Here is a 24374-nt window from a genome sequence, read left to right as displayed (position 1 = left end):
GTAGACACTTTATGGTATCTTAAGGAAACAATAGTGGTTATTAGTTATACCCTATTACAATCTGCGATATTAACAATACCAGTGACATTGGAAATATATCGCAGACTATGTAAATTAGAACAACCAACGTGTAAAATTATTGAGCAAAATACCAGAATGAATTGGAGAGAAATTTGGAATAATATTCAGGCTCACCATCTTACATCACGAATCCGATCAGCATGGTATATAATTGTCCACCAAAAATTAATCACTGGAGAGAGACTCTATGATCTTAAATTAATAAATACACCAACGTGTGCTAGATGTAATGTATATGATAGTTTAGTCCATAGACTGAGTGAATGCCAAATATTACAGACATCATGGCTCTATATAAGGAAACTTCTGAGTACTATTTGTCGAACATCAGTGTATAACATCTCTGTAGATATTCTTTTATATCCAGCTTTTGCCTATTACCCAAAAACAAAACGTAAAAGTGTACAATGGCTCCTAGGACACTATGCATATATCCTGTCGACATATCGGCAACCAGATTTTAATATACAATTTGTAAATTACCTCCATCAAGAATACCACTTGATACCTCACTGTAAAAGAAATAGATTGTATGCTAAATTTCTTACTGTAATATTTACTTGCCCAATGAGTTGAAATGTAAATTGCAAATATATGTAATAAAAAAAAAGTCGGTAACGCGTCTGACTACCATGCTCAAGGTCCCTGGTTCGATCCTCGGCCGGTTCAAATCCGGGAACTTTTCTAACGTTGGAAGCGGCCCCGGCGCCCACCCAGCGTCGAATGACATGGGTACCTGGGGGAAATCCTGGGGGGCAAAGGCGGTCAGGGGCGTGATGCTGATCACATCACCTCCACTCACGACCGGATCAAGAAAATTTGGGGCTTTACCCACACACCCCCTATACGCCTTCATGGCGTGGTGCTTAGCACAGGGGAGCACTTTACCTTTACCTTTTTTTACGGGAGACGCCAGGCACCAGCACCCGTGCCATTGCCCATGTGCGACACGCACCATACCAATGTGTTACGCGTGCTACACGATGAGGGTATGCACCCATACAAAGTGCAGAGGGTGCAACACCTGCAGCCGACGGACTTTCCCCTACGCCTTGATTTTTATTAGTGGTATTTGCAACAAACCCTTGCAAACCTTTGTGACCAAAAAAAGCTGACGATGTTCTCCTCGTCAGACGTATTAAATCAAATTCTGATCACTAGGATCAGAAAGGAGATACATTTCTGAATTCATTTGCTCACTTATTATCTTTCCTAATTGTTTCAAATATGAGCATGTTCTTAATTATCTGAATTTGCTGTTTACAACATTTTATTCACTCCTTCTATAATTTTTATACTCTTCCTTTATGTATTTTGCATTTACTATAATATATATAATTGCTCTTCTCGGCTCCTAGTTTCTACAATGAATTCTGCTCTTCTTTATATGACGCGCTGCTATCTATCGTCGCTCTCGGGAAACATTTCTTCCTTGCATTTTTCATTGTGTCGTCGGAACTGGCACGTGAGAAGGTTCTCGCCTCGACAGATTCTATACAGTTGGTCATACTATAAAATATGTGACGACAATAGATACTTTGCCGGTACATTTTTCAGATCATATAGCAATCAGAATGAGTATTAATCTACAAGAATCTAAATTAGTTTGGGGTCCGTCCTATTGGAAAATGAAATCTACCCTACTTCAACAGTCTAATATAAATGATATGTTTGAAAACAAATGGAAGTATTGGTGCCGGCAACAAAAACACTATAATGACTACAATACGTGGTAGGTTAAATACGTAAAACCTAGAGTAAAATCCTATTTTCAATGGCTAGGGAAAGAGAGTGCACGTGACCGGAACTTAATGTTGAACTTCTATTACAAATGTTTACATGAGTTATGTATGCGACCTGATGTAACCGGACATTATTCACAGATACAAAAATACAAAGCACAAATTCTTACGTTGCAACGGCATCATTTGGAGGGTATAAAGATAAGAGCTACTCATGCGTCATCTTTACAAGATGAACGAACCTCTTTATTTACTATGTACATACACAAAAACAAAGGAGAGCTCTTTTGATAAACAGTATTGTCGATTCTGACGGAGATACACATAAAACTCAAGAAGGTATATCACAGGCGTTTTACAAGTATTATAATAATTTGTATACTGGTAAAGAAGTAGATCAATTGGCTGTACAACAATTGCTCACCTCGGTAAATATTTTTTTAACGGACGAAGACAGATCTTTGGTAGACAGTGACTTCACCGTCGATGAGGTGTATGAAGCACTGCGTACTTGTAATGTTAAGCGCACTCCTGGGAACGATGGAATAGGCTATATACGTTTTTTTTATATTATGAAACATGAATTGGTCAAGATAATACAAGATGCATTTCGAAACAAAAGCGTGCTTCAAAATGAAGGTATAATTGTACTGATTGCCAAAAAAACGCGTCCGAGTGCAGTGACTGACTTTAGGCCCATTACTTTGTTAAACTGTGACTATAAGATTATGGCTAAAGTTTTGGCTAATAGATTGAAACCTATATTATCTTCCTTACTCAGTTCACAGTAAACATGTCAGTAAAACTCAAAATATATTTTCAACGGTGGCGGGTATACGTGATATCATGTCTTATTATGAAATGCAACAAACATCAGCTTGTGTACTATCCTTTGATTTTACAAAAGCTTTTGATCTTGTAATTCGCCAATATTTGTTTGAAGTACTTCGAGCCTATCGCTTCAGTGAAGCTAAATGCTATATTATATTATATATATATATCTGTTTTGCAAAGTTTCTATAGAAAGGCAACCTCCCGTCTTCTTATCAATGGATTCGTGACTCCTGCAATACACGTAACGAGATCCATTCGCCAGAGGTGCCCCTTGAGTATGATTCTCTTCGCCTTGACCTTGGACCCACTACTTCGATATATTCAGTGCCGAGCCCCAAAGGCAGCGAGTGCTTTCCTTGAAACGCAAGTGTTTACATTCGCAGACGATTTATCAGCTTGTGTAACAACAACGAACCAGCTCCAAAATATACTAAATGCAATGTGTTTGTATTGTTCTGCCAGCGGAGCGAAAGTAAACATGACAAAATCAAAAGCTTTACCTGTTGGCAACTGGAAGCAAGACAAGCCGGACATAGGGATACAATATGTAAACGAACTCAAAATATTGGGAATTACTTTTCATACTAACGAATCCAGAATGCTGGATCTAAACTGGACGAAAATTGTAAGCGAAATCAGGTTACAGTGCTATCAAATAAGAGGAAGACAATTCAATTTAATTCAGCGTGTTTGGTTCCTACACACTTTTATTTTTAGTAAATTAAATTATGTCGCTCAAGTGTTTCCAATCACACAGAAATAAATATCTTCGACAAATAAAGTCTGCCGTGGGATGGTTTATGTGGAACGGATATATTTTTCGGGAACCTTTCCCGATCATGTGCCAAACAGAAATGACAGCTGGTCTAGAACTATGGAATATTAAAAATAAATGTAAGTCGCTATTTTTAGCTACAAATTATAAATTGTACTTAATTGAAGGGTCGATTACATCAATGTGGTTGCGTATATTTACCTATACGTTTCCACCGCAAAATCCACCCAACTTGTCTCGACTAACAAAGAACCCTATGTATGTACGAATCTTTGTACAAGAATGGAGTTTTGTGGAGTTTCCCATGGATTTGAAGGAGAATACTCTGTCAAAATATTTGTATGAACATTTTCAACGACAACTTATCTTGCAGCAAAGTCGAATAGAGAAAATATTTCCTAATGTTATTTGGTAAAATGTATGGCAAAATCTCCACAAGCCGTTCCTTGACACGGACATACGAAGTTTGTGGTATACCCTGGTGCATGATCTAGTTCCAACAAATGTTCGACTAAGTGAAATAAAAAGATTACCAACAAATGAGTGTAGACAATGTGGAGAGGTGGATACAAATGAACATCGCCTCACTACATGTAAAGGAATTTCAGAAATTTGGGCCTTTTATCGTTATGTGCCTTGCCAAAATATGTCGTATATCGCAACAATGCTTTCAAACAAAAATATGTATATTACCGGACTTCAAACATTTCCCTGTGAAGAAACAAAATCCCATTGTGTGGCTAATGGCACATACAATATACTATATATACATAAAAAGTTTGAACCAAATATCACCCTATATACAATGTATCTTAAAAGATCTAGATGGAAACAAACAAAGAACAAAATGTCCGATTGTCACAATATTTTGGTAAATATCTGGAGATAATGTATGTATACATGTAGGAAAAAAATCCATAAATGTAAACAGAAAAAAAAAGTCGTTAGGGCGCCTGACTACCATGCGAGAGACCCGGGTTCGATCCCCGGCGGGAGAGAACCGGGACTTTTTCAAACTGTTCAATCGGCTCTGGCGCCCACCCAGCGTCGTATAAATTGTCTACCTGGAGGAAACTCTGGGGGCTAAAGGTGGCCAGAATCGTGGTGCTGATCACATCACCCCCAATTCGGCTGAGATCAAGAAAGTGTGGAGCCCTAACCTCACACCCCTATGGCGTGGTGCAAAGTACAGGGGAACACTTTACCTTTTGTAAATTCTTCACTGTCTTTAATTGTTTTGCCACAGTAAAAAAATCTTGTTTGCTGTTGTCACTACAGAATGTTTGTTCCAGAATTTATCACAGAACAACAACCATAGTGTATTTTCTGGTCTTCAAAATTACACTAGTTCCTACAATTATCTAATTATTGGCGTTACTACGAGAAAATGTGATACTTAGGTTCTGCCTCAAATTCATTGGAAAGTAATTTCGTTGCAAACCACTGCGAAATCGGGAAGACCTTGCGTGTAGTTAAATAAAATATTATTTTCTATTCTGCAACTTTTCAGAATTTTGGATTCTTCAACATGGAACCCTACATAGCAGCCCAAATTCAGTAAACATAATTGAGCGTTATTATATTTTTAAGATATAAGGGTTTCTTGTGGTAAAACGATTAGAGACAGGAAAATCTTTAAACCTTTTAACTTCAAAACCTCTAAATCTTAACATTTTCACTTTCTGTGGTCATTTATATGAAAAATGCCCTATATTACCTCTAATAGGAGAGAAGTCAACGATCTGGGGAAAACTTTTTAAATCCACAATTTTTCATACAACGTTCCTACAAAATTTGAACAGAAGAAACATTTTTGTCACTCTTTGCCACCCGAGGTGTAATCCACAAGTCATATTATGGTGTAGTTTCCCCACAATGGTGTCCATTCTAGTACAATATTCGGTGCTTCCTCTGGTTAACGTAATATCGTTTTATTCAAACTTGTACAACTGCTTAAATAAATGGCGTGTGCACTCTGATAACCTAAATAATCTAGTTGCCCACCATCTTAAATTTCCATGCAAATTTTAGTGTCTCCATATCTAAACTTATCTTAATATGTTCTTCACTCGTGCAAAGTTGCACACTTCTTACTTACTTTGGGTTAACGCTCTTGCATATAAATGAATTATTAAACGAACGTGTTTATAAAAATGCTCTTCTTAATGGCTTTCAATGGTTTCTTTGCAGATTTTAAACTATTTTGATTACTTTTTCACATCAGTATTTACCGTGGAAATATGCCTAAAAATGATATCGTATGGATTTGTTCTTCACGAAGGTGCCTTCTGCCGTTCAGCCTTTAACCTTTTGGACTTGTTGGTGGTGTGTGTGTCACTAATATCTATGTTTTTCAGGTAAGACCTTTTTGCTAATATATTGCAATGTACGTAGTCCATATAAAGGGCTTTGTGCAACAACATGACAAATCCGGTAAACTTTTCAGCAGAACGAATATTAACTTTTGAAGAATTTTATAACTTTTTTTATTTGTTTAATGTTCGTCAGTTTTCATAATTTTCTAAATAGACACAATATATCTCCTCTAGCTCAAACGAAAGTATGTTTAAAGTGTTATTTTACTCTAATTCAATTACTTTCAGAAATAATGTACACGATTCTGTGGCTTGTCATGTTCTTGACCTCGTATACAAGTCTCACGACAACAATATGATAAGCCACATTCTCTAAATAACTTTAATAACTATTACAACATTGATATCTCTTAGATGTCTAAGTTGCTCATTTACTAATGCATCTGTTGAACTACAGATTAAAAATTAATTTCCTCCTGGGATTGAGAAACACGTCACTGTATGACGTCATATTTCACAGTGGCTTGTCATGTTCTTCTCAAAAAGAAATGGAAAATCATTTGGTCAACAACATGACAGTGTGCATGGTGCCGCCACCTCTTAGAAATTTACGGAAATATCACTTGCAGTAGTTGGATACGGTAGTAACAGATCACTTGAGCCTAAAAATCGATTTTCGCCTAAAGTGTGGCTTGTTGTTGCATTAAGCCCTAAAATAGACTCCTTACATTTTGGTTTTATCCTTTAATCAGATTTTGAACCTATTTTCCCATTTATGCTGATTTGATTTACAGACTTTTAATTTACTTTAATTTGAAACTCCTATATATACACCTCACTTTTTATGATTCTTTCACTTCAAACCTCAATTCATCAAACTGGTATAATCACAATTGTAATTATAGTACATGGTTCTGCAAATATATAGCAATTTGCAGACAAGAAGTTATTATGACTTATAATGCCAATAATATTTACACTGAACTTCCATGTGCTATGAAATACTACATATGTTATATCACATCACTCCACACAGCGAGCAGGTATAATTAAATTTTGAAGTATTTCTCATGAGCAAAATTTCAATAATTGTATTGAAATATTTATTAAGTAATATCATATAAAATTATCCATTTCTTTTTTAAATATAAGATGTTAATATACGTTAGTTGTAACGAAAAAGAGAGAGAGGGAAAGAAAGGGAGAGAGAGAACGAGAGAGAGAGAGAGAGAGAGAGAGAGGAAAGGGGGGAACGCAAAGGTTAAACATAAAATCATGTTGGGTGTTATAAATATGCTAATTGTAATATCAAGGAGGGTCAGTATTAAAGTTCGGAGATAAAATTTTCGTCATATTCTAAACTCAAACAGTCGACTTTATTCTGTAAAGGACTCGTATCTAATTAAATGAATGGTAGTATTATGTCCATAAATGTATGATTCTTGCTGATGCTGTAATGTTTCGACTTCCGAACGACATATTTCAAAATAACTAGTCCTTTATGTTACGTGAGCTCTCTCCGTTTTTTTTCATACATCCGGTTCTCTGTCTCCTGTTCTTTGCTCCTCTCGCTTCCACACACAAACACGCAAAGAACAGTTTCCTTGGATTTTGTGAAAATATAGATAAACCTGCTTTCCTATTTTATCAATGCTGCTTCATGCTTGACGTATTCAGTGACCGTTACTATTAGAAATCTGTGAGAATAAAAATATTAATCTTAGGAAACCATCTCATACAGATATGATAATACTCAGAAGGGAATTCCGGGAGAGGTGCCCCAGCTCAGAAAGATGGGCTATAAAATTCTTCATGATAATAAAAACCTACATTAAATTACATGAAAATATGGAACATGTATTCAATTTTACTATTATAAAAAGTATGCCTCTTAAAATATTAAATGCCTTAGTTTGAAAGGTAAAAAGATAAAACCTTTACGTTTGGACATTTTTCCCGAATGTCCAGGTGTCCTATGCCTCACCAACGAATTACATTTAGATTACATGACATAACAAAATAAACTTATTGTAATTAACAAAAGTACTTCACTTAAAGTTTTTACCTATTCTTAGTTCTACCACAGCATTTGCCTGTGGTTCTACTTTCTTCCATACCACACATGTTTGCACATGTTTCCGTACATTGTGCAGGATTCGTGCAACCATTTCGTACAATATATGCCAGTGGCGTAGCGTTATAATACGTCTGTACGCCCAGCGTTCCCCGATTTAAAATTTCAAAAATGCGTACATAAAAAGTAAAACTTGACTTATTTCATATATTGTTGTAAGCCCGTTTTACCTGGGCTCTGAGAGGTCACAGGGAAGTTTCATTTAAACATTTAGGTAGAGCTTAATAATGTCTGTTGGCTGAACCTGCTCCGTAGGAGGGTAGAGATATGGAAAGTTGGTGTAAAAGGTTATTCACGCTTGTTCATACCTGGTAGATGTGTGTGATGTCTTGTCCTAATGCTTCTCGCAGACCGAATCGTGACAGTTCCAAGGTTCTATCCAGCGATCCTCAGTTCACCAAGCCAAGCGATCCCTTGCGCCTTGTAGCATGCTAGGCAGCGGTAACTCCGTGTTCCATCGTCGTAGTTAGCAGTGTAACGTGTTGTAATGTAATCGGACTAGTTCTCCATGTAGCGTCGATGAGTGTCAGAATCAAAAGAGAGAGCGAGCTCCGGGTAGGAGCTTGCTTTTATCATTCTAGGCGCCGAAAGGTTGTTAAACCTTTCAAACGCGGTAGATCCTGTTTAGATCCACGCGTTTGCCTTTCTAGTTCCTGGTTTTTACGGAAGTTACAAGCTAGCGCATTCTTGAGATCACTCGCTGGTCGGACAAGTTCAGGAAATAAACAAGTGTGAATATTAACATGACGAGGTTTTCTCGGTCTAATAGTCTCCATATCTCTACATTCCCCTTGTTGAAATAATCGAACCATTCTGTGATGGTCGACTACCTCGTCCGGAGTAGGTTATATTTAAAAATTAATATTTATTAACATATCAAACTCGTAGAAAACCAATACAGTAAACCAATCAGTAGAAGAATCACATCACCGTAAAAAAAAAAATTGAAATCAGCAGAATAGTCATATCATCAAAAATAACGTGGCACCAAACACCGTTGAGAAAAATATAAAAACACGTAGAATAATAAAAAAAAATTAAATTGTAGGTCATAGCCTCTTATAAACTCAAAAAGTACGAGCACAATTAACTAAGTCTTGAGGCATGGATAAAAATAATTACATAAGTGTGACACTGAACTAGTGTTGATTGAGTGATGACAACACGATAATAAAAAAAACACATGTCAGCACAGTGTGAAGAAACGCCGGGAACCGCAAGCGGTTGTATTTACTGTTTGCTGAGTTCAAAGTACACTCGGCGGAACATACACGATGCTGGGCGGAGCCTTGAGGTATGTTACCTATGGCAACTCTGTAAACTGCATGTCGCTATAGGCTGGACATTCTGTGCAGCTGACGATAATTAAAAAAAACACAAAAGAAAGAGACGTATCTCTAATCCAATATGGGTAGCACCCATGGGCACAAACTTTGGCACTGTAAATGACATATGTTCGTATTAATTGCGTGTGCCTTACGGTACTTGAAGTAGCTGAGCACCGGAACACGTGTAGCCGATGTAAGATAACAATAAGTATCATGTGTCGTCAGTAAACAAGAGCAGGATGCACTCAGTGGGCGGGGCCTGTCGATGAAGATCGTCGTGACGTCAGCGAAGTTGAGTCTGGAAGTCAAATTTGCGATGGCGCTGTGGGTCAAGAGACGTCCTGGGTAAAGCGCTCCACATCTGGGTCGCGGCGTGGGAGATGGAAAAATCAGCCATGGGGTCCAGACGGGAACGGGTCCTTGTTGGTGCTGGAACTCCACAAGATCGTTGTTGGTCTCTGCGATGAGCCTAGGTCTGTCGCTCGATGGTACAAGCCGTTGGTCGTCATGGGTCCGGTAGCATCCGTGGCGATGAGAAAATGAAACAAGCGCAAAAAGGGAAAAATTAGGAAAAAGCAAAAGGTAGTGGAGCAGGGTTACAATAAATGATGACGGGTTATAAAATCGATTGAAAAGGGACTTTCAGTTAAAACTGGTGAATTATTTTGGGGGGGAGGGGAGGTAATATCTGATTTGAATGACGGCGAAGGGGCGTTATTACTTATATGATGTAGAGTTTTGAAGGGGGCCTGTTTATGATTAACAGGTTTACCTGAAGAAAAGTTCGCCGGGGCAACGGGGGGGGGAGTAGGTGGAATAATTCCATGTTGTAAGGAAAGTTCGCCGGGGCGCAACGGGGGGGGGGGGAAGTTAGAATATTCGGCTTAGCCGGAATGAAATGAGAAAAGAAAGGAGAATTCAGCGATAATAGAACGAACTAAGTGATTACGAGACATTTCCTTCTGTAATATGTGTAAATGTCGTTTATAAAAGCAATTGCAAGAATTTTACGTGTCTTGTGGACAAAGGTTTAAGCGCCTTCGATTCGCTGCTAATAAAAAAAATTGAAAAAGAAGTAAAAAAGAGTAAGTAATATGTTTGTGTAATAGTTCATTGAAAAATAGAGTAGGTTGTAATTTCATGGGATATGAGCTATACCATGTTGTATGCTATCAATATTTGAACTATAAAATTAAAGTAGAGAGTGGGAACATTTGCCTATTTTATTATATGCTTTATTAACATATTTAGTGCATTGCAGCTTTCAAAGAAGCAGTTCGCGTTACACCTAAGCGTAAATAAAAAAAATTGCTATGGCCAAAAAGCCAATTGTTCAAGCAAGTTCTACGCAGTTCATTTGTTCTTTAAATCATTGATCTTGTTCTATCTTAGTTCATTCGTTCTTTATTTCTTTGTACTTTTTTCTTCATTTGAGCGTATATGTACCAGCAAATGGGGAAAAAAATATTTGCTAGTTAGAATCATAAACACACTAAGTACTTATTAGTCAAATCAGCTAAGTGATATGTTCTGACTATTACTATGCGTTTAAACGCAAATTATAAAATAACATAAAAATATCTGGAAAAAAAATTAATTATTAGGCAAGAGATGTATTATAAATGTTCCGACGACTGAGATAGCATTCTGTAATCCTGATCTTGTTAAAAAAATAAAAATAACCATGTTGTATTAAAAATAAAAATGAGTTCGTTCTAACGCAGAAATGCAGTGCGAGCACTGGAAGTGGAAAGAGGGGGGAGGGTAGTCGATGAGCGTGAGAAAATTCTGGATCATGGGATGCTAGCATGTGCAATGTACGGAGCGATGAGGCTAAAGAGAGGTTAACGGAGTGGCGTGTTAATGAATGTTAGTGGGGTTTTTATGGCACTAGTCGTAGCGGGCTTTGAGTCTAGAAATAGTAATAGTGTCAGTCTTTTGTTTATTCCTGCCGGCGATGTAAGTTACTTCGTAGGAATTCTCATTAACTTTGCGAAGAATAGTTCCTTTGTACTTATAAGAGGACGCAAAGGCTTTTGACACACCTGGAGTCGGAGTGGCATCTAGAATCCATACATGTTGTCCTGGTGAGTACTGTATTTTCCTAGAAGTGCTGTCTACGTACTTTTTCTGCTGTTCGTAACGCTTATTCAAGTTGTCATGTGCTGTCTTACGTATGGAGGTCAGGAGTTCAAGTCTCTGTGCGTTCGTCTGGGAAACATTGTCGGGGTTCGAAGGAAGGACTGCGTCAGCTAAGATCCTTGGGTTGTAGCCAAACAAAGTAAAATACGGGCTCTGGAGGGATCCAGAATGGATTGTAACGTTGTGGCTGAACGCTGCGCTAGCTAAATAGTCACACCATGAATCCTTCTTTTCTAACACAAAGACTCTCATAACTTTCTTCAAGTAACTAAATGAACTTTCAACTAATCCATTCGTGAAATGGGCACAAGTATCTACATATTTTAGTTGTACGCCTGTAATATTAGCTAACTCTCGTAAGAGTAAACTTGAATTGGGTGTGGAACGATCTAAATAGATCGTTTCCGGGATGCCATGGACTAAAAAGACTTTCTCAACTAGGGCTGTTGCTATGTTTTGTGCATCGTGATTAGCCAAAGGAGCTGTAATTACATACCTTGTACAACTATCTACTACCGATAGGAAATATTTGTATTTGTGCGTTTTTGAAGAGACTAAAGGACCACATACGTCAAAATGAATTCGTTGGAAAGGAATTTGGGCTGGTTGAAATGTTTGCAGCGTATGCGGCTTAGAACCTTGTGGTTTCTTTGAAATCTGACAAGGGATGCAATGTCGAACCTTATCGTACACAAATTTCTTCATATTGGGGAAAAAGTAACGCATAAGCATTAAATTATATGTCTTTTGTGCACCTTGGTGACTTCCATTCATTTTGTGTGCATGAATAAGGTCGAAAACTTGATTTCTTAATGCATGAGGAATACAAAGTCTATCCCTATTACCAGTTTTGATTTTATTAGTCCTGTATAAGACTCCATTTTTGAGTACATAAGAATACGAAAGCTTTTCTAGTTTTGGATTACTAGGTTTGTCTTTGTTTTCTAATAAGTCAATAATGTCTCTGAAATAGGGGTCTTTACGTTGTTCTGAACTAATATCAAAATCTGCTGCTTGTGCATGAAATACTTGATGAAAGAATAAGTCATCATCATCATCATCATCTTTCTTGTCAGGATTAGTCTTTTCTATAGGGTTGTCTCTGGGAATTACAGGTGACTGAGTGTTTACTGTATCATTGGGAAGGACTACTGGATGCTGGGCCATAAGAGAAGCAGATGGGGTAAAAAGTACAGGCTTAGGGGTGTTAGGTGTCGTAGTGGTGATGTTCAAATTGATATAAGTCTTGGATCGTGGACTTAACTGAACTGTGTTTGAAAGGGTAGCTTTTCCCTCATACACATTTGCATTTTCAATTTGGGTAAATATGTCATGCGACACCTGGTGAGTTTTGTACTTTGATCTTAAAATACTATAATTTGGAGTACGTCCTAAATGATAAATAGTTATTGTATTGTCTTTTAACGACATTTCGCACCTCTGCGTTCGTAAAAAGTCATTTCCTAAAAGGGGAGGGACGTTAGTTGAATCTACTATTCTAAATGGGTGCGAATATTTACGCTTTCCAATTATGATAGGAAGAACTACAATTTCAGACACACTCAGTTTCGATCCGGACACACCTTGGATTGTGGATTGTACCTTGTATGTTTTTCTTTCAGTAGGGAGAAGGTGGGAAGGATAAATTGAGATTTGGGAACCCACGTCAATAAGTAAATCTACCTGTTTCCCTTGTATGCTACTATTAATAAAGTATAGGCCATTTCTCTCAATTATAGGAACTTTATCTAATCTGCTATTATCTTCGATTTCGTTCCTGCAAGTCGAAGACGATTTTAGTTTAAATCACTGTCTCGTTGTGGCTTGTAAAAGCAATTGTCGCTCTCGTGATTATAACGACCGCAAAACTTGCAGGCTGAGGTATTTGCATCGTCGCGATTAGCCTGATCTCGACGTTGAAACCTCTTGTTACCATTACTTCTGAACTGGCCTCTTGAGTTCGATCTATAATTACCTCTGTGATTAGCTCTAGAATTATTATTATTTCTGTAGGAAGAGGACTTATTATTCCCCTTGTTGAAACCTCTGTTATGTGCGTTTTGATTAGCCGTCTTCGCAAATTCCAGTACATTTGAGCAAAGATTGAAAAGAGAACTGGCGTTCATCTGTTCGGTTGAGTGCAGAGCTAAGGTCGAGAGTTGTGACGAAAGTTTGTTTATTTCGTCACCAGAGGCGGCATTTTGAGCGTGTTCCACAGCGGCTATGGATGGTGTCGCCGCGCAGCGGACATTATCAGAACTCCGTATATGATACATTCCTTGATACACTGTGTGGGAACTATTTACAGAAGCGGGATCGGACTGTAGACTTTGGACTTGATGTGTCAATGGTGGGAGAGGAGGAGATGGACATTGGTTGTATGGTACAAAGTGCTGAGTCAAGGTGTGAGAATTACTGGGGAGGGGGGAATAGACCTGTGCATGCGAACAGCTGTGAAGTGATGACGGGGTGAATGTCTGGGGTAAGCTTGCCTGTGCAATTGCCTGATCTATTTCCAATTTCTCTTCCAACATACGTGAATTAATTAATGACTGCTGGCGTTCGAAATTCTGTAGGTGGGCAATTAATTCTTCTGTTCTAGCAAAATGTTTGTTGGTTAAACAGCCAATGTATTTGGCTCGCAGTCCCGTGATGATGTAAGAGAGAGTTTGTTCTTCAGTGGCGTTCGGGAAGTATTGCTGGACTAATGCCTTTTTAGCAATAACATAGGTATGGATCGGTTCACTAATCATCTGTTTCTTTTGGAGAATTATCTGTACAGGATCTGCTGAAAGGTATGATCCCTTAAATAGCGTACTTAGCTCGTCTTTGATATGGGTGTATGTCAAGTCTACAAAATTGGGTCGTTTCTGTATGTCATGAAAATAAGTTAAAGCGGTGTCAGTCAAAAATAAAGGTAACATTTCTTTACGCTTAGCTTCCGACCATCCTGCGGCGTGTGCTACGTTTTGAAACTTGAGGAAAAATGAGTCAATGTCCTTAGGGTCATTTCCGCTAAATGGTGCCGGGTACAATGCAGTTGGGATTGGGGTGGCCATGTTAGTGGTGGAAATTTGTACAGCTACGTTACCAGAACTATTAACAGTGTTAGAGGGAGTTGGAACGTCACCTGGGGTACTTGCTAAGGGCTGGGGTTGGTTTTTGTTGGGTGTTGCTAGTCCAAGGACAAATTGAGGGTAATTTCTATTAACAGACCTTAACCGTGTTAGTGGAGGGGAGGGAATTGGGGATAAAGGTCGTGAATTTATTGGATTTGCCGTGATTGCAGTTGCTAACTCTATGATTTGGTCGAGGGAGGAATCTAGGTGTTCGTGCAACGCTATCTGTGACGTATTCATAAACGAAGGTTCGTCGTGCTGACCAAAGAACAAATGAAAGTATGGGCATACAGTTATTTATGTCATTAATATATCGCTGGTCAAATAAGTATAAGCAAGTGTTCTCATTCCTGTGTGAATGATGCGTGAATACATGTTATGCAGAAGAACTAGATTTTTGTTGAAAAAGGGGGGGGGCTCGGCATAAAGGAAAAAGAGGGGTTGTTTTCCATAGGGTAATACACAAAATTGTCACTGGGTCTGACGCATCTTAAGCGTACTGTGGGAGTATGAGTTGGAATTACTAAAAATTTACTTTAAAAATGCTCCCAAAGTGGGAGGGAGGGGGGGAGAGAATAATTTAATGTAAAGCAATTCGTACAGGAGGGTACTTAATTGCAAAAAGGGCCTGAAGCACCTCCACCATGTTGTAAGCCCGTTTTACCTGGGCTCTGAGAGGTCACAGGGAAGTTTCATTTAAACATTTAGGTAGAGCTTAATAATGTCTGTTGGCTGAACCTGCTCCGTAGGAGGGTAGAGATATGGAAAGTTGGTGTAAAAGGTTATTCACGCTTGTTCATACCTGGTAGATGTGTGTGATGTCTTGTCCTAATGCTTCTCGCAGACCGAATCGTGACAGTTCCAAGGTTCTATCCAGCGATCCTCAGTTCACCAAGCCAAGCGATCCCTTGCGCCTTGTAGCATGCTAGGCAGCGGTAACTCCGTGTTCCATCGTCGTAGTTAGCAGTGTAACGTGTTGTAATGTAATCGGACTAGTTCTCCATGTAGCGTCGATGAGTGTCAGAATCAAAAGAGAGAGCGAGCTCCGGGTAGGAGCTTGCTTTTATCATTCTAGGCGCCGAAAGGTTGTTAAACCTTTCAAACGCGGTAGATCCTGTTTAGATCCACGCGTTTGCCTTTCTAGTTCCTGGTTTTTACGGAAGTTACAAGCTAGCGCATTCTTGAGATCACTCGCTGGTCGGACAAGTTCAGGAAATAAACAAGTGTGAATATTAACATGACGAGGTTTTCTCGGTCTAATAGTCTCCATATCTCTACAATATGTTTGACCTTCATGGCATTATGATAGCTATTTTTCGAGATCCGCTTGCAACGCTCCACTAACAACACTCGTTCTAGCATTTTTTTCAATGCCTTTCCTGGCCAAACGCCAGACAGGTTCGGCGTAAACGACTCTACAGGGTGTATCAGAAGTCCCCTACCACCCACTGTAAAATACGCAGTGATGTATTTTCATGGAATTTGATATGGGCGATACAAAATAGGCCTAGAGGGACACCTTTTGGAGTAGGTCACGGGGACGGCTGCCATCTTGGTTCCGCCATCTTGAATTCAACTTCTTTATTTAAAATGATAGGTGGTCATGTGATACATGACCATAGGATACAATGTCGTCAGGATGTCAAATCTGAAATCAGATTTCATGTAACTTCATCTGGTGAAAAGTTATTGGCAACTGAAAGTGATGTTTACCTGTTACAGAATGTGCTCCACATTTTGTCCGTGCTCGGCAATGCACGTGTGCAGACGCTACTCCCAATGTCTGTGGACACCGAGCAAGGTATCTGGTGAAATTTTCTCAAAGGCAGCCATGATGCGTTGTTCCAGATGTCACGAATTTTCTCACCATACACCATAGCCTTGACGTGTCCTTAAAGGTAGAAGTCCATCGGAGTTAGTCTGGCGATCGGGCAGGCCATTCAACTGGCCCACGTCAAACAATCCATGCCCCAGGAAATTGTTCACACAAGTACTGACGCACCCGGATGCAATATTGATCTTGTTGAAATAACCTGGGAAATGTACCATCTTCCGACATCAGAGCTGGCAGTATCTGTCCCTGTAGCATCCCCAGGTATCGTTCCGCATTTAAATTTCCTTGAATGAAAAAAGGACAGATTATCCGTGTTCCTCATATGCCTGCCCACACCATAATTTTTCCTGCACGGTCATTTTGGAGGGATCTGTCCATGCGGGGTTGTCATGCGACCAATAGCGCATGTTTTGCCTATTCACGTCCCCATTTATATAGAAGTTCGCTTGATCGGAATGGAGTATCTCCATAGCGACGTTTGGATTTAGCCGTAATTGCGCCATAGCTCACTCGCAAAACTGCACGCGGCAATCTGGATCGTCGTCGGAGAGGTGTTGCTGCATTTGTACTTTATACGGATGCCACTTGTGCATCTGTAGCACCCTGTACACTGAACTGTGACTCATAGCACATTGCATTGCTTTACGACGTGTGCTTCTCTGCGGTGACGTCGAGAAGGAGGCCAGCACTGCCGTAGATGTTGCTTCATCCGCGGTCGTCAACTACGCGGTCTGTCCAAGACCGTGCCGTCTCATCGAATTTGGTTAATAACTGTGTCACTGCAACATGTGACACAGGGTGACGTTCTGGATAACGCAGGTTGAAGTCGGCAGCCACTGCACGGGCACTTCTCCCAGCCCACAGTTTGACGATCTGGATGCGTTCCTCAGTTGTTAACGGCATTGTTCTGCACCTGCAACAAACAGGAAAATATAACTTTCAGTTGTCAATAACTTTTCACCAAATTAAGTTACATGGAATCTGATTTCAGAGTTGACATCCTGACAAAATTGTAGCCTATGGTCATGTATCACATGACCCACCTACCATTTTAAATAAAAAGTTGAATTCAAGATGGCGGAACCAAGCTGGCGGCCGTCCCCGTGACATACTCTAAAAGGTGTCCCCCTAGGCCTAATATGTATTGCCCATATCAAATTCCATGAAAATACATCACTGCGGATTTTACAATGGGTTGTAAGGGACTTCTGATACACCCTTGCTGCCTATCTGGAGGGAAAGCTTGGATCTCTACAGCACGCGGGCAATGCTCTCTCGTAAGCCAGTGTGCGGAGCAGAGAGCTACGTGATTGGTTCTAGGGTTCATGTGACCGTTCCTGCCTTCTGAAGCAGACGACAGCGGTAGAATTCCTACCGGGTTCTTCGCGCTGGTGCTGTGTCATGCAACAATACGCAATATTGACTAACGTAGCTTTACAAAACTCAAATATACCACTTATTAGTGGCCACTGTATTGTATAATTTATCGCATGAAGAGCGATGTGCATTAAAAACTAAAACATCAACGCAGTTTTTGTCATATAAGTTGGTGAAGTCCTCGTGGTAGATGTTTTCAGCCTGTGGCTGCTCTACCACTTAACCCACAAAACTATTATATTATTATTATTATTATTATTTGTTCGTTAGTATCTTACTGCTTAATATTGTATCAATGGAAATGTTTAGCATTCATTTGAAAACTCTTAACTAACATCGAATGGTCTCTGGAAAAATTATTTTAAAATGTTTATCAGCCTTCTCAAGATGCAATAAACAGTGGTCTGAATTACTAATCGGCCCTGTTACGTCAGTAGAGTGTACGATAGATGGATCATCCACCCACCTCCGTGTCAGAGTGATTTGCACAGCGCGCCAAGACGACAGAGGTCCCTGATTCGAATCCCGGCGTGAGCACGGGTGTTCTTTGTGAGTGTTCACTCATATTCATATTCGCGATTAACCAAAAGTGGTAGAAAAGCGAAGAAAATCAACCAAATCAATCATTAGAGGGATCACCCACAACAATGGCGTCTACTCTTGTTCAGAGGCGTTTCTGATTCAGGTAGGTTTTTTTAATGACTTGCGTCATGCCGAAAGGTATAAAAAAGGTATAAAACACCAAAGTTCAAAACATTTGTTGCATAGTGAGGCATCTAATTTTCTAGCTAAAACATGCATGGATGATGTTTTATTGAAAACCCAGCTGACTTCAGGCAAATAAACAATACCTGGCGCTACAAATCCCATAAGTAAATTTAAGCAAAAAAGGGCCGGCCCTTCCTTCGAATTTGGCGGTCCCACCTGAAATGCCCATGCTACGCCACTGATATATGCATTCTTCTTCCCTTAACTTTACTTGACTTTTCTTTTGTTCTGTAATAATTTTCATAGCTTTTGATGCAGTTATCATCTTCCTCACTGGAATTACTCTCGTATCTAGACTAACCATTGTGAAGGTAATATGAGGGAGATAATGGGGAAGTGTTGGAAGAAAAATTATCAAATGATAAAAAAGAGTTTGAGCAAAGCGTCCTCAGGCTTGAAAACTTATGAAGCAGAATACTAATATTCGTTGAGCGACTCATTATGACTTTGGGGTGCTGACGATGGAATGTGCTTCATTTCTGCACTTGTGTCAAACTGCTGACTTGGGCCCCTAGAGCAGCCATGCGCAACTCGGATGCAGACTTGCAAACGGGTGAAATGCTGGCCTACACAAGGCCTCCTGCCTCTTCCACTCTCTCTCCCAGCGTCGCCAGCGTGTAATTACTCAAACTATGCTCATTATCAACGGCTGAGTCTAATTTTGTGTCGGAATGATATGTGGGTTTCTTGTGGATTGTTTAAAAATCCCATAATTTGTGAAATATATCGGCAGATGAAGCCTGAAGCATCTTCCTTTCTTACTCCTTTCTCCCTCTCTCTGGACATTTTTCTGGCACTTCTAAATGACTGCCTCAGGATGCGCAAAGAAACAGATGTTGGCGGATGGAAAACGGGCAACTTGAGTAGAACTGAGGGTCAATAACAGCGTGATATGGAATCTCCAAATTTGTAAGAAATTCCTGAACTAAACTCGTTTACTTATCACATTTCAGCGTACTTTAGTATCCCAAATGTCGGGGGGAAAAATCTGATACATACAAGAATATACGTCACTCATTATTTTCGTTATTCCTATTTTCATTATTTCACCACTCTTTTCTATTTCTACCTCTTATATTTTCAACGATGATGAATGGTGAAATAAATGAAGTCAAGCAATTATACCTGCAACAAATCGCCTGAACAACTAAAGGCATTGAGTGGTTCTTGCAACCGTAACTTCCAGGTTCGACTGGCTTTGGCATGTCCATCCACTTCTGCTTAGCATTCATTCTCATCGTTGCAATTAGCCACATACAGGGTTAGACATGTAATTTACTTGATACGTATTTGAAGTAAATTAAGCATGATTTACTAGAAAATTACTCGGCGCAGAAAACAGTGCAACGTTCGTAAAGACACGAACCAACGGCAACCAAGATGCAGGAAAACGGTGAGGCAAATGGCCGCCGCTGTTGCATTACCCATTATTGCTACCCACATTTGTCGGGAGTATGAGAACTCTTATACACACTCAGGGCTTGCTGGGTGAAAATATGGGAAAACTCGATTACTAAACCTTGCATAACTATTTATTTAAATAAAGGCTCTTTGAACATGCTTTTGCCAAAACTTGCTTACAATTTTTATAATTTACAAAGTCCAAATTACAATAAAAATTCCTTTGCATAAAACTACACTCGTTTACAAGGGCAGAATGAGAAAAACTTGCATATACCAAAATTAATACAGTTCTTAAACAATTTAATATTATTAAAATGTGCCCCTTATTAATTCTAAAGTTCCTTTACCTTGCCAATGACATTGATACTAAAATTTACTTATCCTGATTATCGTTATCGAATATATCTCTGGCAGAGCGAGGAGTAAGGGGGGGGGATATATAAACCAAAAGTGAAACGTTCTGGCACTTTTATACTCAGTATATACATACTGGTACGAACTTACGTTCGGGTGCCTTCCTACGGTACGCGGTGACAACACCGGGGATCGAACCAGTCGGTATGACAAGAGACTCCTCACAGCACGAAGCTGGGATCGAAACTGGTTCGTTTTACCTACCGCTCAGTTAAAGACTTAGGGACGAGCCAACTAAGGCTCGGGTACCTTGTTCCTCAGCACGAGGCTGGGGTCGAACCAAGGTTCGGATACCTCTCCTCAGTCTTAACCGGGTTCAGAGCAGCTGTTAGGGCTGGAGGTGGATCTCTCAGCCTAAGCTGAGGAGCCAGCCCTCGATGTGCTCCAGTCAGTGTCCACAAACCAACTGATACTAGGGCCACACTCAGGCTTCTTTTATAGCATTGGGAGCCCCGATCGCAGCGTAAGCATGTGGCGATTCTATTAACTACTTAGATTTTCTATGGTTGCGCTGAACAGCTGCACACAGTAATAACTACTACCGAGGCGCCTCTAGTGGCATACATATGAACTCGGTGCTCAAGGTATATTGAATACAGCCAAAGTTACCAACTTAGGGTATTAATTAACATACAGATCAGAAGTGCCATTACAAAATCAACTAATGAAAGTACAACCTTAATAATTTATAAAGTTACATTCCAGGCTGACAGCCGGGGACGTGTAGCGATTTATTGCAAGTGAATTCGCAAAAATCCTACAACTTCCAACTTTACGTTGGAAAAAAATGCTCTGCTCAAAATACGCGATACATAATCGCTCATTATTTAATTCCCAAGATTTACAACAGATGGCTCCACTAATTATTTGCGAGTTATCGAGTCGTAAATCACGCCACCTGGATCACCCGAAGAAACAACGGAAGTGAAAGTGAGCAGACTTGTGTGTGTAGAGCAGCCAGCCGTGTATTGCGTTCGGTACCAGCAACAACTTTTTTTTTCTCTCTCTCTCGTATTCCTCGTTGCAAAATGCTTCTGCAAAAATGAAGTTTGAACTTTTGACGCTTTGAATTACAATTTGTAACGCGCGATGAATTGGCGAGCTTGTTCGTGGAATATAGACCGAGAGCCTTTGTTGTAAAATAGGCTACTACTATTTCTTAAATTTGGTACCAGTTGATAAATGGACGCGTGGATTGGAAAAGACCATTTGATAGTCAGCATTGGGAGCAATATTGGGAATCGACAAAATGGACTACATGTGATTTCCAACCAAGACGTGCACGCATTCACCGGGATTTGTCTGCCAATCAGTGAAGGAAGTCGTATCCTTTCCCAGGACTAAGAAAGCGATCACACACAAAACAAGGTAGGCAGAAGTGAATCTTTTGTATTATTTTGTGGTGAATAGCAGTGAGACATAAAATACGAACAAGATATTTTTTTCTTACGCGACGACGAACTTTGCAAGTTTCGTACTGAGTGCGTCAAGTTTCAGAAATAAGCCTAGTTAATCAATTTGTAAATGTTCGCGAGATTGTAAATCTTAAAAAACCCATCGTCGTAAAACATTGGTTTACCACGTGGTTGTGATATGCGTCGCTCAATTTAAATGTGTGGACATAAAAAGAGTTTAAATTGACAAATTTAAAAATGTGCCTGCGTAAAACAAGTTCTTGTTTAATGTTCTGCAACGTGTTTGCCTTTTTTGAAGAAAGTATTCGTTGGCACTTTTGCTAAATACGTCGCAAAGTCATACTTGGAGTAATCGCGACGAAGACTTCGCCGACGCCATTTTTCCCCCACCTCCCCTTTTCGTCATTTTGGGGTTTGGTTAATTTGCTGGCAAAATTGTACGAGGCAAATAAATTACTTAATTGGAGAATGAGCATCTAGGGAGAGCCTCTCTTCAAAAAGGTTCTTGTAAATTCTTTGCACATTTATTTAATATGAATCTATAGTTACAATAATCAATGGTTTATTGTAAAGGTGCAAGAACCATTTTTTTGATTAAGCCAATGTAATTAAAAGGTGATTAAAACTTGGGTAGAAACGCGAGTTGAATATAAATTGTAGATTATTGGCATAAACTGAATGCAGTGCCCTTTTGATATCATTGTTGTTGAATAATTGATTAAGACTGTTATTTATGAAATGCAAGCGTTTTTTTTTTTATACACGCGATGAAAAGTTATTGTTCAAATGTATTGTAATTTAATATGAGTTAACAATCGCACAAGTCGTTGTTTTACGTAAAATTGCGAATTTTGCCCTAATCAAATTAGGAGCTTGTTAATGACGCCATATACATAATCTTGTTGCTGTAACCGTAAAAATGGGGGGTTACGTTCTAAATTGTTGTTGTTGATCTTTTGGAATGCATGAATAAATTACGTTATTAATTGTTAAACTTTGACTTTTGCTTATTTGACATAATTTGTGTTCATTACCTTCCTAATTCACCCATGGTCTTCGACGACATGTATGCACTATAAATGGAAGTGTTGGTAGTTAGTGTTTTTTGTAATTTATGGTAAAGGAATAATTGATACTAAGTAGTAAGTTATTTGCTCTGGTACGTTACGCATTTTTTGGAAAAATTCGTAGCGTTACTACTTACTTTGTTTTTCAGGACTGAGTTGTTTTTTTTTTTTTGTTTTTTTTTTTGCAAACGTCATTCGTGTTTGCCTTGTCTCTCTCCCAACCTTTATTTGAATTGCTGACAAGGATTGTGAAGTTCAGAGTAACTTTGAGGTGTTACGAACAACGTAACATTAACCTCCACCCACGTGATTTTGTGACTTGTCCCAAGGTGCTTAAAATTTCAGATCCCGGCCTTTGAGGTAACGTTATAACAATAACGCCCCAGTTTAACTAAAAATAAAAGCACCTTGCAAAATTGGACGTTACAGACGTTACAACAGTTTCTTTACGTCTACGTAAATTACGTTTTTTGTAATATTCTAAAGAAAATACTCAAAACATACTCACCTAAATATGACAATTTACACCATCCAAAACTTGTGAAGAGTAGTATTTTTACATAATGAGCCACTAAACTGTAGAATTTAAACCCAGGATGCCGGGCGTATATCAACATGGCGACTAAATTTTAATTTCATCTTATCCGAACACACACTCCAGCTTTGCGAAAGATTCTTCTGATTTAACGCAGCGAAAGAGAACCACATACAGGGTATTTCGTGTCTCTCAGACTCAAAGAAAAGAGCTAACGGAAAGATTGTTGTGTAAATATTAATGAACTGAAATTTCCACGTCTACAATGAAAGTAATGTAAGTGTGAAATTATCCTGAAATTTATTATAAAAGGAAACTCGTTTTTGACGTTCGTGACGAAATGGTTATCACAATTCGTTAGAATGCGAGGGCTCCGGGTTCGAATTTGACCTCAGCGTAGGTGTTCTTTTTGAGTCTCTCTTCATCGTCGAAAGTAGCAAAAAATGGAAGAAAAGGCAACACTAAATGTCGAAACTAATGAAAGAAAAAACGCAATTAGAATAAGTGAGGTGGAAAAAGTGCTGTTGTAATTCCTCAAAATGATGCAAAGAAACAGCTTATTTTTTATTTCGGAAAAAGTGTTATCCTAGTCCGGTAGAAAGCTTGAAGAATATATCAACTAATTCCTCATTCACTTTTGCAAACAGAATCGCAAAGTCAGCACTGAATATGCGATGGTAAAGATAATAGAAATCCTAAAGCAAGAAGAGTTAATGTCACAGACAGGGAGGCGCATGAGATGAGGTACCGCACCCCCCCCCCCTCCCTAACACATCAGTCATCCAGGCTATTAACAATAAGTCAATGGTTGTCCTTTCATTTAACATTTCTTTTTTTTTAACATGTGCACATTGGTTTCATAACAAAATGGAGCACAAAAGTATAATAGTGAATAAACAGTACCGGCCGAATGAATGTCTCTGTAGAGTCCAGTTGTCCGACCTTCGCGAAATTAATATGTTAATATATATACGTTGGACCCCATGGCCGAGTGGTTAGCACATCGCTCTGCGACGCTAGGGGCCCCGGCTTCGAATCCCGCTCGTGCATATTTGTTTGTAAATGTCCATTTCATCCTGATGGACAAACC

General features: G+C 39.2%; 1 protein-coding gene across 5 annotated transcripts in view; it reads left to right on the top strand.

Moving 5' to 3' along the window:
- The window catches only part of Ca-alpha1D (Ca[2+]-channel protein alpha[[1]] subunit D), a 1588055-nt gene that overhangs the window by 758642 nt on the left and 805039 nt on the right, over positions 1 to 24374 (top strand). For all 5 annotated transcript variants that reach the window (XM_083117527.1, XM_083117525.1, XM_083117526.1 and 2 more), the window contains exon 21: positions 5623 to 5789. In XM_083117527.1, the coding sequence (XP_082973653.1) occupies positions 5623 to 5789 (167 nt within the window). The remainder of the gene's footprint in view (positions 1 to 5622; positions 5790 to 24374) is intronic.

Source organism: Lepisma saccharinum, chromosome 2 (assembly GCF_977018435.1).
Source record: "Lepisma saccharinum chromosome 2, izLepSacc3.1, whole genome shotgun sequence".
Taxonomy (NCBI): domain Eukaryota; kingdom Metazoa; phylum Arthropoda; class Insecta; order Zygentoma; family Lepismatidae; genus Lepisma; species Lepisma saccharinum.
Note: the sequence above shows the minus strand (reverse complement) of the source record. Positions and strands in the feature narration are given on the sequence as shown.